A 16803-nucleotide genomic window follows, 5' to 3' on the forward strand; every position below is an offset into this window, starting at 1 on the left:
CTGTTGGAAACTGAAGGTCCAGGGTGGGAGAAAGAACTTTAACAGACAACATCTGAGGATGTCTGCCATAGATGTGGGTGAAACATTAGGAGAGAATGCTTCTGGAACATGGCCATACCGCCCGGAAGACCCACCGCAACCCATTGACCATGGAATTGAAACAGAAGGCTCAGAAATTCTTAAACACTGTTTTCCAGGTAAAAAAAAGCGGAGCATGGAGTAACAGTGAGGCACCTAGAGATTTCGAGGGATAACATTTTAATGAAATACCCAAATCTGCAATAAGCATACCCATGAAGGTGCATTTCAGTGCAGAGTTTGAAAAAAAAAATCACTTTGTGGCAAATAATTGCAAATGTGTATATTTTTCTCAGGGTTAGGTAAAAAGGTAAAGATTTTCCCCTGACATTAAGTCCAGTCGTGTCCGACTCTGGGGGTTGGTGCTCCTCTCCATTTCTAAGTCGAAGTGCCAGCGTTGTACGTAGATGCCTCCAAGGTCATGTAGCCGGTATGACTGCATGGAGTTTTGTTACCTTCCCGCCAGAGCAGTACCTATTGATCTACTCATATTTGCATGCTTTTGAATTGCTAGGTGGACATTGAAGGAGCTGGGGGGGGGGGGTGACGGCCGACAGGGAGCTCTGGCGTGGGCTGTTCCATGAGGTCATGAAGAATCAGAAGTGACTGAACGAATAACGAATGAACAACAAGGTTGGCAGAATCTGGAGCTAACAGCGGGAGCTCACACCACCCCCCAAATTTGAACCTGCAACCTTTTGATCAGCAAGTTCAGCAGCTCAGCGGTTTAACTCACTGTGCTACTAGGGGAGGTTTAACTATGCACCACAAGTTTGCCACACTGAAAATGGTATCTTATTTAGAAGAGGGAATGTCAGAGGTATTTCATATCACCCAACCAGAAAACAGCACTTGGTGAAATTTCCTTTGATACAACTATTAAAGGTGACAGAACACTCCCGTTTTCAATCTGGCAACCCTAAGGGAGGATAACTTTATTACGGTCCATGGACCCACAACTATCTGGCAACCCTAAGTGTGTGTATATACAGACAGACAGATAGACACATACATACATATACAGGCAGATCCCAAGTTACAAATGAGATAGGTTCTGTAGGTCTGTTGTTAAGTTAAATTCTTATGTAAGTCAGAACATGTACATATTTAAAGTGTAATTCCAGCCAAATATATAATATACTAGCCATCCCCTGCCACACGTTGCTGTGGCCCAGTTTGTGTATATGTGTTTTGTGTGTGTATATATGTGTGTGTGTGTGTGTTTTTGTGTATACATGTATATGTGTGTTTGCATATATGTGTGTGTGTAGTTTTGTGCATGTGTTGTAATGTATTGGGGGGGGGGGGGTTAAGTCTCTTCCGCTGTGTTTTTCAGTGTTTTTATGAGTGATGGTCACTTGTTGGCCTTATAGCTTTATTTTGTCCAAATTTTGTGTCAATTTGTCCAGTGGTTTTTGAGTTATGTTAATCCCACAAACAAACATTACATTTTTATTTATATAGATTAGTTTTGGATAGCATAGGGAAAGGTTAACACCCCTGTTGTGTTTGTTTTGCTGTCTGTGCCCGTTTGGAAGATCCCCCCCCCCCCCCCCGACTATATGTCCCTGTGATAATTGGATTTTGAAAAATATTGTTGGTGGGGACACAAGGACATGTGATAAAGCTTCAGTGGAGACACCTTTCCCCCATGATAATTCTTTCAGGAACGAATTTCTCTTCCAAGGGGTAGTTAATATCTCTCACTTCCTCTTGTCTCATCCCTGTTCTTAACTATAAGTAATTTGTAAGCCAACTCAAGGACTGCCTGTATGTACATACATGTATATGACACATATGTATGCATACGTAAGTTTTGTTTAAATATTTCTGCAGGGCTGCCTCCTCTGCCCAGTTTCTTTGTCTCTCTCCACTCCTCCTCCCATTGTGTCACCAGAGGAGGGTGACAATGAGAGCTTATGTGTGGGGATTGCCAGTTGTCTGGCACCGCCTGGTATTCTGGGTGGCTTTTTCTCTTTCTCTCTCTCTCTCACACACAAACACACACGCACGTTCACAGAAGCCAAGCTGCTCCATCAGCTTTCTGACACAGAGAAACACAGATAACTTCTACCTAGGAAACCGCCATTCTGCACTAGGAATTTCAAAAACAGATGGGATCTTCAGATTTTTTTTTTATTTCAAAGATCTTGTCCCTCTGCTTTCCAACAGACTCACAGGCTGAAACTAAGCTTCTACTTCAGCATACTATTCTCCCCGCAAAGGAAAGTTTTAGCTGTATGCACCTGTCATTCTGTATCAAGTGAAAAGTCAAAAGCAAAGAAAATTGTTGGTTTGCTCAGTGTATCCATCATGAAACTTGGGAAAGGAGGCTAATGGAAGAAAGGGAACATGATAATGACCGTGGACCAGGGAAATCATGCAACCCTTCTAGTCCGCCTTGGTCAGACCACACCTGGAATACTGCATCCAATTCTGGGCACCACAATGGAAGGGAGATGTTGACAAGCTGGAATGTGTCCAGAGGAGGGCGATTCTATGACCCTATGATTCTATGATTCAATGTTTTGAAGGTGAAGTTCAGCACTCTGGACAACTCCTATAAAGTTTCAGCTAAAATTTAGAATGATTTTGCCATCCTTATAAAATTAGGAGATTCCATTGAACACTAGGAAAAACTTCCTGACTGTGAGAACTGTTCAGCAGTGCAACTCTCTGCCGTGGAGCATGGTGGAGGCTCCTTTTTTGAAGGTTTTTAAGCTGATGCTGGATGGCCATCTGTCAGGGGTGCGTTGAATGTGATTTTCCTGCTTCTTTGCAATGGGTTGGATCAGATGGCCCATGTAGTCTCTTCCCACTCAATGAATCTATGATTCTATGAGGGTACATCTGCACTGCAGAATTAATGTAGTTTGGCATCTCTTTAATGGTCACGGTGCAATGCTATGGAAGCATCGGAGGGTAACAATGGTGGCATAATGGGTTAAACCCTTGTGATGCCAGGATTGCTGACCAAAAAGTTGGAGGTTCGAATCTGGGAAATGGAGTGAGCTCCCATCTGTCAGCTCCAGCTTCTTATGTGGGGACATGAGAGAAGCCTCCCACAGGATGGTAAAACATCTGGGTGTCTCCTGAGCAATGTCTTTGCAGACGGCCAATTTTCTCACACAAGAAGCGACTTGCAGTTTCTCAAGTCGCTCCTGACATGAAAAAAAAAAAGAACTTGTAATTTGGTGAGGCACCAGCACTCTTTGGCAAAGAAGGCTAAAGACCTCATGAAACAACAACTCTCACAAGTCCATAGCATTTAGCCATGGCTATTAAAGTGGTGTCAAACTTCATTAATTCTAGAGTGTTGATGGACCCAGACAATGAATTTGTTCAGTTACTAAGCAGAACAGTGAAGCTAGCTTTTTCATATGAGAGGGCTATGTTGAACCAGACCAAAGGTCTTCCTAGTCCTATGTTTTGTTCTAAGAGCAGAGAAGGAGCCTCTGGGAACCTCAATTGGAGAATCTGAGCACCCTCTCACTTACCCTTCCAGAAACTGGTTCAGGTTATGTATTCCTTATCTGGGACCAGAACCGTTTTGGATTTTGGAATCTCTATCCATAATGTAATTTCTTGCAAATGGGACCCAGGTTTCTGTGTGTGTGCGTGTCAGGAGAACTTGAGAAACTGCAAGTCGCTTCTGGTGTGAGAAAATTAGCTGTCCTCAAGGATGTTGCCCAGGCAATGCCTGGATGTTTTACATTCCTGTGGGAGGCTACTCTCATGTCCCTGCATGAGAAGCTGGAGCTGACAGGCAGCAGCTCAGCACACCGATCTTTTGGTTAGCAGTTCAGCCGGCACAAGGGTTTAGCCAATTGTGCCACCCATGGGACACAGGTCTCAACATGGAATTTATTTATGTGTCATATACATCTTATGCACATAAATAGACTGAAGGCAATTTTATACAACATGTTTAATAATTATGTGCATGAAACAAAATGTGTGTACACTGAACTACCAAAAAGCAAAGGAGGCACTATCTCAATTACCCCATGTGAATGATTTTGGGGTATTTTTGGATTTCGGATAAAGGCTGCACAACCCTGACAGAGACTCATGCTGCCTCTGGTTAGCTTCATCAGAATTGTAGTATGACCTCATTCCATAACCACACACACCCTGCTGCTATTATTTATCACACTGGTATCCTAACATGCCTTCGGGATACTACATGTGGCCTGGCTCATATCACAAATAGGCCTGTAGCCAGAAATATAGTAATGAGGGGGCCAGGAATTACTGTAAACATCCAGAGCATACATATAAATAGTCTACTATATTTAAAATAATTTCATTGTACAGTACTGCTATCTCATGAATCAAATAATATAGTAAGTTAAGCATGTGATGTTGAAGGCTTTCATGGCCGGAATCACTGGGTTGCTGTGAGTTTTCTGGGCTGTATGGCCATGTTCCAGAAGCATTCTTTCCTGACATAGATGTGGGCGAAACTTCAGGAGAGAATGTTTCTGGAACATAGCCATACAACCCGGAAAACTCACAGCAACCTAAGTTAAGCATGCCATTTCAAAAAATGAGTAAAATCCTTTAAACACAATTTAACAAAAACAAACAAACAATAGAAGTAGAAGAAAACTAACCGAGAATAAGTTGCAGCAAGAGTTGGTAGAGTTATTTTTCCCATTTTTCTCCCACTCAGTGCTTTCTAAACCCTCCTAGTGTTCCAAATAATCCCAATTAATTCTTGGTTGTCCCACTTTTTCAAGTTCTTTTCAAATGTCCTAATTTATCTCTTCTTCTCCTACTTTCCCCCTTTGCTGACTATTACTGTGTGTCCTCAGAAGAAAAATAGAAAGGTACACTATGGGTTTTTTTTCCATGTCAGGAGCGACTTGAGAAACTGCATGTCGCTTCTGGTGTGAGAGAATAGGCCATTTGCAAGGATGTCACCCAGGGGATGCCTGGATGTTTGATATTTTACCATCCTTGTGGGAGGCTTCTCTCATGTCCCTGCATGAAGAACTGGAGCTGACAGAGGGAGCTCAACCCACTCTCCCTGGATTCGAATAGCTGACTTGTTGGTCAGCAGTCCTGCCGGTAGAAGAGTTTAACCCAGCATTTCTGAATCTGGAGGTCGGAACCCCTGGAGTGGGTCATGAGGGAGGTGTCAGAGGGGTCTCCAAAGACCATCAGAAAACACAGTATTTTCTGTTGCTCATAGAGGTTCTGTGTGGAAAGTTTGGCCCAGTTTCATTGTTGGTGGGGTTCAGAAGGCTCTTTGATTATAGGTGAACTTTGAATCCCAGCAACTACAACTCCCAAATATCAAGGTCTATTTTCCCCAAACTCCCCAAATGTGGTGTTCACATTTGGGCATATTGAGGATTCGTGCCAAGTTTGGTCCAGATCCATCATTGTTTGAGTCCTCAGTGCTCTCTGGATGTAGGTGAACTACAACTCCAAAACTCAAGGTCAATGCCCACCAAATCCAACATTTTCTCTTGGTCATGGGAAATCTATATGGGAAGTTTGGTTCAGTTACATCATTGGTGGAGTTCAGAATGCTCTTTGATTGTAGGTGAACTATAAATCCCACCAACTACAACTCCCAAATGAGAAAATCAATCCCCCCATCCCCACCAGTATTAAAATTTGGGCATATCTGATATTTATGCCAAATTTGGTCCAGTGAATGAAAATACATCCTGCATATAAGATATTTATATTATGATTCATAACAATAGCAAAATTACAGTTATGAAGTAGCAACAAAAATACTTTCATGGTTGGGGCTCACCATGACATGAGGAACTGTATTAAGGGGTTGCAGCATTAGGACTGTTGAGAACCATTGATTTAACCCATTGCACCACCATGGGCAGGCAGGGGGGGGGGGAGGCTCCAGCCCTAATCTAGTGGCAGACCTTGTTGCTTGACCAGCACACAGATTTACTACAAGTGCTCCTAAATCTGTCTTTTCTTTCTTTCAAAAATGCTAATTATCTATCTACAGCTTACATCCTCTCCCATGAAAGATAGCTTGTGGAAAGCTGAATACTTAGGAAGATTGGTTATCCCTCCATCACCAGGAATAACAGCCAACAGAAAGTCCCCAAACCTGCCCTGGCACGGGAACCTTCAGTTGGCAGGAAAACCAAGGAGGAGAGGATTCCCTTGGTTGCTACGAGCTGTGGTGAGCACATGCTGTAGGAAGCACAACTCTATTTTGATGGGGAAGGTTTGTGAGGAGGCAAGGGAGCTACAAGACCATCCGCAAATAAATAAATACCTACAAATATTTTTTGTTCTCGTAGACGTCGTGGAGTTTCAGCACGTGTGGATGTTCAATCAACTTCAGAATGGCAATTTCCCGTTCCACCTAGAATCAGGGAGGCAGAAAGAAAGAAAGAAAGAAAGAAAGAAAGTTAATTGTTTACATCATCTTTCCTCTACATTCTTGATCTGTGGGCTTAGGGTTGTGAGATCTCAGAGCTCGGTTCTTAACATACATTTTTTGTGGATCCTATCCAGTAGAGAGACAAGAATGCAAATTCTCCACTTTTTAATGGACTCAGCTCCTGGCAAGAAGAAAGGGCTATGTGCAAATCTAATACAGTTTGCAAGGCTTAATGGATTTGTTGCTGCAACTTGCAAAGACTTTTCAGTCAGGTCTATGTATTTACTTAGGCCCCTTCTACATTGCATATAATTCAGATGATCAAAACAGATAATCTACATTATCTGCTCTGAACTGGATTATATGAGTCTGCACTGCCATATAATCCAGTTCAAAGCAGACAATCTGGATTTTACATGGCAACATAGAAGGTGCCTTAGTAAGCACTGTCATGTAGGAAATAGCAACCTTGTACTAGCCTCCTATACTTGTTATTTGTTATGTATATAATTCAGATTGCTTACTATATTGTATGTGCATTTTGCCTTAACTCTATGTTGTCTGAGGTTGTGGGAGGGACTACAGACCATGTGATCAGATCTGGGACTATTCAGCCTGAGACTCCATTTTAGAAATCATGTTTGCATCAGAAGCAGTACAGTTAGGGTAAGGTCAGTGTCCGTATGCTAAAGTGCATAATCAGTCTATATTGAGTCAATGTTCAGAAATATATTAGTGTGTATGCAACAAAGAAGAGCCTAAAACAGAGATAACAGATTATTTAAACTCTCAACCAATAAGAAATGCACCTGTATGCTGAATACATTAAGTTTGTAAGTGAATCAATTATGTTACTTTTAATGAAGGCTACATATTTTTGGTCTCTTGAGAGCATGATTTAAAAGCAATATATTTTATGGGAGAATAATGTTTCTGGGGGCAAAAGTATGATAGCTGGGACCCAATGCTGGTTGTGCAACATGGGTCAGAATTAGAGAAGTGAAGATGTGCGTGCGACAGTATTAAGTTTATAGCACGCTTCATCCACATGTAATTAAGGTGTAATTTGGCTTGGAAAGCTCATGGCCTTGGATGACCCTGAACATGCCACTCTAATTGGACTACAATGGCCATCACCCACAGCCAATACTGGGAAAAGTTGATTTGCCTTCCAACATTGTCTGACTTCTGAGGCCAAGAGAAGGAGGTGGTTGTCATGTCAAAGAGATACCTCGTTTCAGCATCTTTTGTATCCTAGCATCTAGACAAGATGAAGTGCTTCCTGGGTTATCCTTGAAAGAAATTATGATTGAAATGATTGTAAACTGCTTGAAGTGGGTTTCCAAACAGGCTGCCATAACCATCAATCATTGATATATAACAGCTGGATTGGAAAGTGAAGAGATACGTCCGCTTGGCTTCTTGAAGAGTAAGAATATTTGTGGAAGAACCTGACCAGACAAATGGGAACGGGAAACTCCCATCATCCCTCACTATTGCCTATGTGATCTAGCACTGAGGGAGTTACAATCCAACTTTAGAGAAGCACACATTTCTCCCTATTTGGATTAAGCACAGGAAAGTTGAACTACTTCTCTAAGAATCTCACAGGAAGCATAGGGTTTTAGGGAGCTGTAGGGACACCCCAATAACTGACTCGATATTAGGGTACCACAAGGTTTAAAATAACTCCCTAAAGATTAGGTTGCGGTGAGTTTTGCGGGTTGTATGGCCATATTCTAGAAGCATTTTCTACTGATGCTTCACCCACATCTATGGCACGCATCTTCAGAGGTTGTGAGCCCTGTTGGAGAGTAGGTTTATGTATGTATGAAATGTCCAGGATGGGGGAAAGAACTCTTGTCTGCTTGAAGCAAGTATGAATGTTGCAGTTGGACACCTTGATTAGCATTAAATGGCCTTGTAGCTTCAAAGTCTGGCTGATAGATGTCTGGGGATCCTTTCTTGGGAGGTGTTAGCTGGCCCTGATTGATTCTTGTCTGGAATGCCCCTGTTTTTTGAGTGTTGCTCTTTATTTACTGTCCTGATTTTAGAGTTTTTTTAAATACAGGTAGCCAGATTTTGTTCATTTTCATGGTTTCCTCCTTTCTGTTGAAATTGTCCATATGCTTGTATGGTAGTTGTTAGACATGCTGACATGGTAGTTGTTAGAGTAGTCCAGTATTTCTGTGTTCTCAGATAATTTGCTGTGTCCAGTTTGGTGCATCAGGTGCTTTGCTATGGTTGACATCTCTGGCTGAATTGGTCTGCAGTGTCTTTCATTTTCCTAGATTCAGGTCTGAGCAAGGCTGCATTTGGTGGTCCCTATGTAGACTTGTCCACAGCTACATGGTATATGGTAGACACCTGCAGAGGTGAGATAATCCCTTTTGTCCTTTGCTGCAGCATTTGTTGGAGTAGCATTTGTTGGAGATTCTTAGTGGATCTGTGTCTGCCATAGATGTGGGCGAAACACCAGGAACAACATTTCTCAACCAGGGGATCGAGTCCTTTGGTGGGGGAGTGGCAAGGGGGTGTCAAAAGGGTCACCAGACCATCAAAAACATAGTATTTTCTGTTGGTCATGGGGGTTCTGTGTGGGAAATTTGGCCCAATTATATCGTTGGTGGGGTTCAAAATGCTGTTTGATTGTATATAAATCCCAGCAACTACAACTCCCAAATGTCAAGGTCTGTTTTCCCCAAACTCCACCAGTGTTCACATTTGGGCATATTGACTATCTGTGCCAAGTTTGGTCCAGATCCATCACTGTTTGAGTCCACAGTACACTCTGGGTGTAGGTGAACTACAACTCCTAAAAGAATCGTACACCTTGTGTGTCTGTGAAGCAGAACAGACAACTCAGCATCCGTATTCTTGTCCACTGTGCCCTGCCTCATGTACAGAGGAAGAGTTGTTGGAAGCTACAGACAATGCCATTGCTGTTGCCCGTTTTTGCTATGCTAAATATCATTTTTGGTCAAATGATATTTAGCTGCCTGTGCTCCTTCTATTTTTATCAGTTTTATAATAATTTATGCAATGCTTTTGATACAAAATAAATAAACTCCAAAACTCAAGGTCAATGCTCACCAAACCCTTCCAGTATTTTCCATTGTCACAGGAGTTCTGTGGGCCAAGTTTGGTTCAATTCCATCATTGGTGGAGTTCAGAATGCTTTTTGATTGCAAGCGAACTATAAACCCCAGTAACTACAACTCCCAAATGACAAAATCAATCCGTCCCCAACCCCACCAGTATTCAAATGTGGGTGCATTGGGTATTTGTGCCAAATTTGGTCCAGTGAATGAAAATACATCCTGAATAAGCAGATATTTACGTTACGATTCATAACAGTAGGAACATTACAGTTATGAAATAGCAATGAAAATAATGTTATGGTTGGGGGTCACTACAACATGAGGAGCTGTACAAAGAGGTTACGGCATTAGGAAGGTTGAGAAAGTCAGGAGAAAATGGTTCTGGAACATGGCCATATAATCCGGAAAACTCATAGCAACCCAGTGATTCTGGCCGTGAAATCCTTCGACAACGCATCCCTAAAGATTGCTACTCTTCAAATGGCTTTTTCATCCAGAGGTATGAGAGTTCATGATCTTCTTGGTCTTAGAAGTCAGTTGATGCTGGAGGGAATGCTCTATTGAGGGATGAAAACACTTGAAGGCCTGCTGATTTCTCTTTTGTCTGACAAGACATTGCCATCTGTCTCGCTCTGGGCCTCCAGTTCTTGGCTACTTGCTTGCTGCCAGCCAGTTCCTAGTCTGTCTGCCTCCAGATATCAGTCTGATTCTGTGTACCTGCTGGGGTTGTGACTAATATTGACAAACGAAGCCCACCTTGTTTTGTCAACAGCAATCCCAGAATGGTTTCTGCCACTAAACATGATTTCGTTTTGGCCTTAACCACAAGCCTTAGGTAAGAGCCTGCAGAGAAGCACCTTCTTCACTGTTCATTTGAAAACGTCATGCTCTCTTTATCAGGTGGATTGGCAAAGGGACAGTTATTATGTGTTACAGCCACCGTAGCAAACTTGCACAAAATTGCTCCACATTATGGCTATTATCCCATGGACTACAGAGGTTCTCATCATTCAGCAGGAAGGATTTTTTCTCTACATCAGCACAAAGTACTCAGAAGAAAAAAAATTGCTCTGGTCTGATGCGGAAACACTCCAACAGAGCCATTCTGCACAGCATGATGACCAGTACCATGTGGAGTGAGCCAAGGGCCTGAAATACAGATGAGGTCTGGCAACATCATTTACTTGCTCCAGCTAGTTAAGCCTTAGCCTATGCGTAGCAGAAGCCAATGGGTCGGAAATGGTGCGGACGATTTGGATTATTAGGTATCTGGCAAAACAAATCAGTAGGTCAAGAACACAGGAACCTTATGACTTCATTAATGCATCTACATACTTTGTTTTCTGGTTCTACCATTCATTTTGGCTAAAATATTTAGCGGATAGAGTTGTTGTAGGTTTTTCAAGCTATATGGCCATGTTCTAGAAGCATTATTTATTTATTTATTTCAAAGTTTTATATACTGAGCTTCTCACCTCATAAGAGGGACTCAGCCCGGTTTCCAACCATAAAAACACATACAATCGGTAAAATATCAAAATACACATTACAATAAAACATTTAAAAAAGCACATATATTTAAAACTACAGTGGTCAGTCGTCATACTAAAATCGAATATACACCGTCTTCCATCCAGATCATTATCTCATTCTTCGAAAGCCTGTCTCCATAACCACGACTTCACCTGTTTCCTGAATGTCAGGATTGTTGGGGCGGTTCTAACCTCTGGCGGGAGAGAGTTCCAGAGTCGCGGGGCCACTACCGAGAAGGCCCTGTCCCTCGTCCCCACCAGCTGCGCTTGTGAGGCCTGCGGGACCGAGAGCAGGGCCCCTCCAGACGATCTTAGTAATCTTGATGGTTCGTAGGCATTCTCTTCTGACGTTTTGCCTGCATCTATGGCAAGCATCCTCAGAGGTTGTGAGGGCCTCACAACCTCTGAGGATGCTTACCATAGATGCAGGCAAAACATCAGGAGAGAATGCTTCTAGAACATGGCCATATAGCCCAAAAAACCTACAACCCAGTGATTCCAACCATGAAAGCCTTTGACAATATATTTAGATGATAAATCTGATTTTTAAAACATCTTCTCTCAAGCTTTTTTCTCAAATTAAAAAAAAAAAACAGTAAAGGGCCTTTAGCAGCTTAATTTCGCATTTCCTTCTTTAAGCTTGTCAATTTCTGGATTTGGTGGGAGCCTGAATATATTTTGCACACTTTTCCTGCAGCGATGAGCCTGCTGACAATTTCTTTCTGGCTACAGATACTGACTGTAAATTGGTCTGGCACTCGCTAATAAGTTTTCTTTACTTCTAAATCAACCCGTTTTGACCTTTCTGTAGGAATGAAGGTGACGGCTAGAGATTGGATCTATAGAGAGCAAGGCATGCATTTTCTGCCTCTCTCTGGATTGTAGATTCAGCTCCATGCGTTTTCAATCATCCTCCGTGGCGCCTTCCCCAATACCCCAAAAGATACACACTCACCTTCATCAGTACTGACTCAGAAAGCTTTTCCCGGTTCACAATCTTAATTGCGACTTTCTGCCCTGTGATGCAGTGCACTCCCAGCTTCACCAGACCTAAAGAAAGAAGAAAAGATGTAAAAATCCACCATTGTGCTATAAACCATTAGAATGTGAAGTGGAGTAAACATCATTAAACATCATGTAAGTCTGGGCGGTTCCAGACAAGACTTAAATGCGCGCCCAATTGTGTTTTAAAAACCCGATTGGGCCCGCATTAGAGGCCACACACATCCCAGAAAGCATCCGGACACAAAAGAAAACCACCCAGAAAAGCCTTAAAAAGAAAAAAATAACTTACCCAACCACCATTTCCCTGCTACCGGCTCTCTCCTGGCACGTAGAAATTACTAGCCAGGAGAAGAGGGGCCAGGAGTGATTTTCCTCCTCTCCTGCTTCTCCTGGCATGTCATTTCTACCAGCCGAGTAAGTTATTTTTCTTTTTAAGGCTTTTTAAAGGGGTTTTGGGAGAGGGCGTGGGCTGTCTTGGGTATTTGGACTCCAGGAGCCCAAAACCCCCAAGACAGCTTTGTGGATTTGGACCGGAAGCCGTGCAACGAGATCCCCGAGCGCAATCCACATGGCGCCCACAGCTGGAAAGACCCGGATTTTCGGAAAGACCCAGGTCTTTCCAGGTGCCAAATTGATTTGGGGAAAAAAGCAAGATTTTCCTGCTTTGTGCTGAATTATTTCATTTTTACCTGAGGCATTGTTTGGATGCCCCAGGAAAAAATGTGGGTGAGTGCGCATTTTCCACCCTGGTGTGGATGCACCCTCAAACTGCCTCTTTTTTACAGCACTTTTTACAAACATACCTATTTCATAATTATTAAAAGTAGAAGGCAGCTAGAGATGGGAAAATCAGTGAGACAACAATCATAATTTGCTACTCACAGCAACCTATTTATTCTGATTATTATTATTATTATTATTTGAAACATAACAAGATGGGTCCACAGCAAACAAGATCGCTCTGCTGGCTGTTGTATTGGATCACATGTCAGACACTTCCCAAGTGTGTAGGATTTTATGATGTATCGGCGAATAATGCATGCAGATCCCAGTAAGGTGGCCTTCTGCAACTGGCAGATGGTAATCTTGTAAGTGCCGGCCAAGGTCTTTAGGCACTGCACCCAGAGTGCCAATCACCACTTGACCACCTTTACTGGTTTGTGCCAGAGTCTTTGCAGTTCGATCTTTAAATCCTTTAAATCCTCATATCACGTCAGCTTTTCCAGTTGTTTCTCTTCAATCTTGCTGTCACCTGGGATTTCAACATCGACAATCCACACTGTTTTTAACAGGATCGTGAGATCAGGAGTATTGTGCTCCAAAACTCTGTCAATTATTATTATTATTATTATTATTATTATTATTATTATTATTACTTTTATAGTTTCATGGAGCAGTTGAGGAGTCCAGATGCAGAGTTGAACATAGAATGAAAGAAGACCATGTGAAGACCATCATATCTACCAAATACTCATCAATGTGTCCTAAACCTTGCAATTCCTTTATACTGAAGGATTGTTCCAAAAAGTTAAAAGAGTTTAGCAAAACTGCCAGACAATGGCCTTAGAGAAAGAACCATCCTGGTAATGTGAAAATTGTTAATCATATAGCCTTGTGGCTTCTTTAATTAATTAGTAATTCTAAATTTAAGTCTGCAGAAACCTTAATGCTGTAATTCTGACTTAAACTGTTCACTTTGGTTTTTAAAAAGTATGTAATTAAGCTCTCCCTTTTTTGGCAAATTAATTCATAATTTAATTAATTATTTAGCACTCATCACTGCAGCTTTGTATTTGTGTATTCATCCGAACTAAATTGGATGCACTGAATGAGGGCGCCGACAGAAATGGGATAGAGCACCTCAGAAACAGAGCTTGGGAAAAGTATTAATTATAGCTCCCAGAATGGCCTAAACAGCATGGACATTAGCCATGCTGACTGCCTGGGATTGTAGCAGTTGTAAGACCCAAATTTTAACGTTTCCAATCTCTGCCCAGCACAGAAAAGCAACGAACTGTTGGAGGAAGAATGGAGCTCTACGTCTTTCCTCTGCCAAGCTCCAGCAGGCTAGTACACATTTCTGTTGCAGGCTAGTCACTTTTATGAGGCTGTATGCATTATAAAAAATCATGCCAATTACTGTAGTTCACACATAGAGGTTCCTCAAAGTTTCTGAACTTCTGCCTAATTAAAGGAATGCACTTGGCTAATATACCACTTTCAAACTTCTTTGGGAATTGGATCCCAAAATACAGTTCATCCTTGAGTCTAATGTTTTATTACATTGGAAGTACACACTGTATGATGCCATATTTATTTGATTGTAAGTCATACACTAATTTCAGTTCCACCAATAGGGACAAAACTCTCCCTCCCTCTCTCCACCGCTCTCTCTATATCAGTGGTTCTCAACCTGGGGGTCGGGACCCCTGAGGGGGTTGCTGGGGGTATGAGAGGGGTCGCCAATGATAGAATTGGGCCAAACTTCCCACACAGAACCCCCCTGAGCAACAGAAAATGCTGAGTTTTCTGATGGTCTTTGGTGACCCCTCTGACACCCCTTTGTGACCCCTCCAGGGGTCCCGACCTCCAGGTTGAGAAACACTGCTCTAACATCTTGTACAAGTTCATTGTTCAGAATAGTCGACTGATGTATCCTCCAGTAGATGAGGACCTAGTAGGGAAGCCCTTGGTATGGCCAGATTGCATACCATACAGAGTTGGTGGAGGACCTTTAATTCACACAAAATAAAGAAATAAGAAATAAAGAAATAGAGGAACAAATATGTATGTGTAGATATTTGTTCATGTGCATGACAGAAATGTGGTCATAGTGTCAGTAGGGCATTCGGCAGTGCCAAAGCCATTTATGTATTATTTATTTACCACATTTATATCCCACCCTTCTCACCTCGAAGGGGACTCAGTGTGGCATTCAGAAATAGGCAACAATTGAATGCCAGAAAAACAACATACAATTAAAATAAACAGTTACATTAAAACCAAAAAATTAAAAACATCTAAACATTGCACTAATTATTACAACTACACAGTCCAAGATTGTAATGTGGAGCCATTTCAGTTGTCATTGCACATATTCCATATCCATTTACTGCACTACAATTGCTCTCTGAAGGCTTTGTCCCATAGCCATGTTTTTATTTTCTTTCTGAAGGCCATGAGGGAGAGGGCTGATCTAATATCACTGGGGAAGGAGTTCCACAGCCAAGGTGCCACCACTGAGAAGGCCCTGCCTCTCATCCCCACCAACCGAACCTACGAAGGAGGTGATACCAAGAGCAGGGCCTCCCCATAAGATCTTAACCTCCAAGATGGTTCATAGAGGGAGATACGTTTAGACAGGTAAGATGGGCCAAAACTATTTAGGGCTTTATATGCTAAAGTCAGCCCTTTCAATTGTGCTCGATAGATGACTGGCAGCAATTGGGGCTGACGTAATGGAGTTGTGTGGTCCCTGTAAACTGCTCCAGTCAGGTATCTGGCTGCTGCCCACTGGACCATTTGAAGCTTCCGAACAGTCTTCAAAGGCAACCCCACGTAGAGCCTATTGCAGTAGTCTATTCAGGATGTAAAAAGAGCATGGACTATCATGGCCAAGTCTGACTTCCCAAGGAATGGACGCAACTGGCACACAAGTTTTAATTGTGCAAAAACTCCCCTGGCCACCATCGAGACCTGGGGTTCCAGGCTCAGCGATAAATCTAGGATTACTCCCAAGTTGTGAACCTGTGTCTTCAGGGGTAGTGTAACTCCATCCAGCACAGGCTGTAACCCTATACTCTGTTCAGCCTTGCGACTGACCAGGAGTACCTCTGTCTTGTCTGGATTCAATTTCAATTGGTTCACCCTTATCCTGAAACCTTTTATTTATTTATCTATTTATTTAAACATTTATATTCCGCCCTTCTCATCTTGCAGGGGACTCAGGGCGTAGCACAACATATATATGGCAAACATTCAATGCTGGGACATAAAACCATAAATATATACAAACAATTAAAATAACTTATATTCACATTAAAAGTTGCTTAAAACTATCTCAGGACACCATTTTGCCTCATTGCACTGCCCCAAAGGCTTGGTCCCACGGCCAAGTCTTCACCATTCTTCTGAAGGACAGGAGGGAGGGGGCTGATCTAGTAGTGCCAGGAAGGGAGTTCCATAACCAGGGAGGCAATCACTGAGAAGGTCCTGTCTCTCGTTCCAGCTGAATGCGCCTGTGATGGTGGCGGGACCGAGAGCTGGGCCTCCCCAGAAGATCTTAGTTTCCATAGTGGTTCATAAAGGGAGATGTGTCCGGATAGGTAATCTAGGAGGACTAAAAATATTGGGGCTCTCCCCCCAACCTGGCACCCCCATTCTAATCCCCCCAAGACTCTAAGTATCAACACACAATTGCATCTACTTGATAAAGTCCTGCATATGTACATCCATCTGCTACCCAAACCTGTTGTCTCACTTTTCCTAATGGCAGGATTTGGTTCTGTTGCTGTCCTTGCTGTCCAATTTGCACTGCATTGTATTGTTTGTTTATTGCTTTTCTGTTTTATTGATGTGTTGTTGGCCTTGGCCTTGTGTAAGCCGCTCCAAGTCCCTTGGGGAGATGGTGGCGGGGTATAAAGAAAGTATTATTATTATTATTATTATTATTATTATTATTTAGATTTTTTTTGTAAAAGCAGCTATAAGAAAG

The 16803-nt window shown here is 42.3% G+C and overlaps 1 protein-coding gene across 4 annotated transcripts in view; it reads right to left on the bottom strand.

Moving 5' to 3' along the window:
- BRSK1 (BR serine/threonine kinase 1) overlaps positions 1–16803 on the bottom strand; it is an 84573-nt gene that overhangs the window by 41466 nt on the left and 26304 nt on the right. For all 4 annotated transcript variants that reach the window (XM_060780457.2, XM_060780456.2, XM_060780455.2 and 1 more), the window contains exons 2-3: positions 12040–12134; positions 6348–6433 (exon numbers count right to left, since the gene is read on the bottom strand). In XM_060780457.2, coding sequence (XP_060636440.1) covers positions 6348–6433; positions 12040–12134 — 181 coding nt within the window. The remainder of the gene's footprint in view (positions 1–6347; positions 6434–12039; positions 12135–16803) is intronic.

Source organism: Anolis sagrei, chromosome 6 (assembly GCF_037176765.1).
Source record: "Anolis sagrei isolate rAnoSag1 chromosome 6, rAnoSag1.mat, whole genome shotgun sequence".
Classification (NCBI taxonomy): Eukaryota; Metazoa; Chordata; class Lepidosauria; order Squamata; family Dactyloidae; genus Anolis; species Anolis sagrei.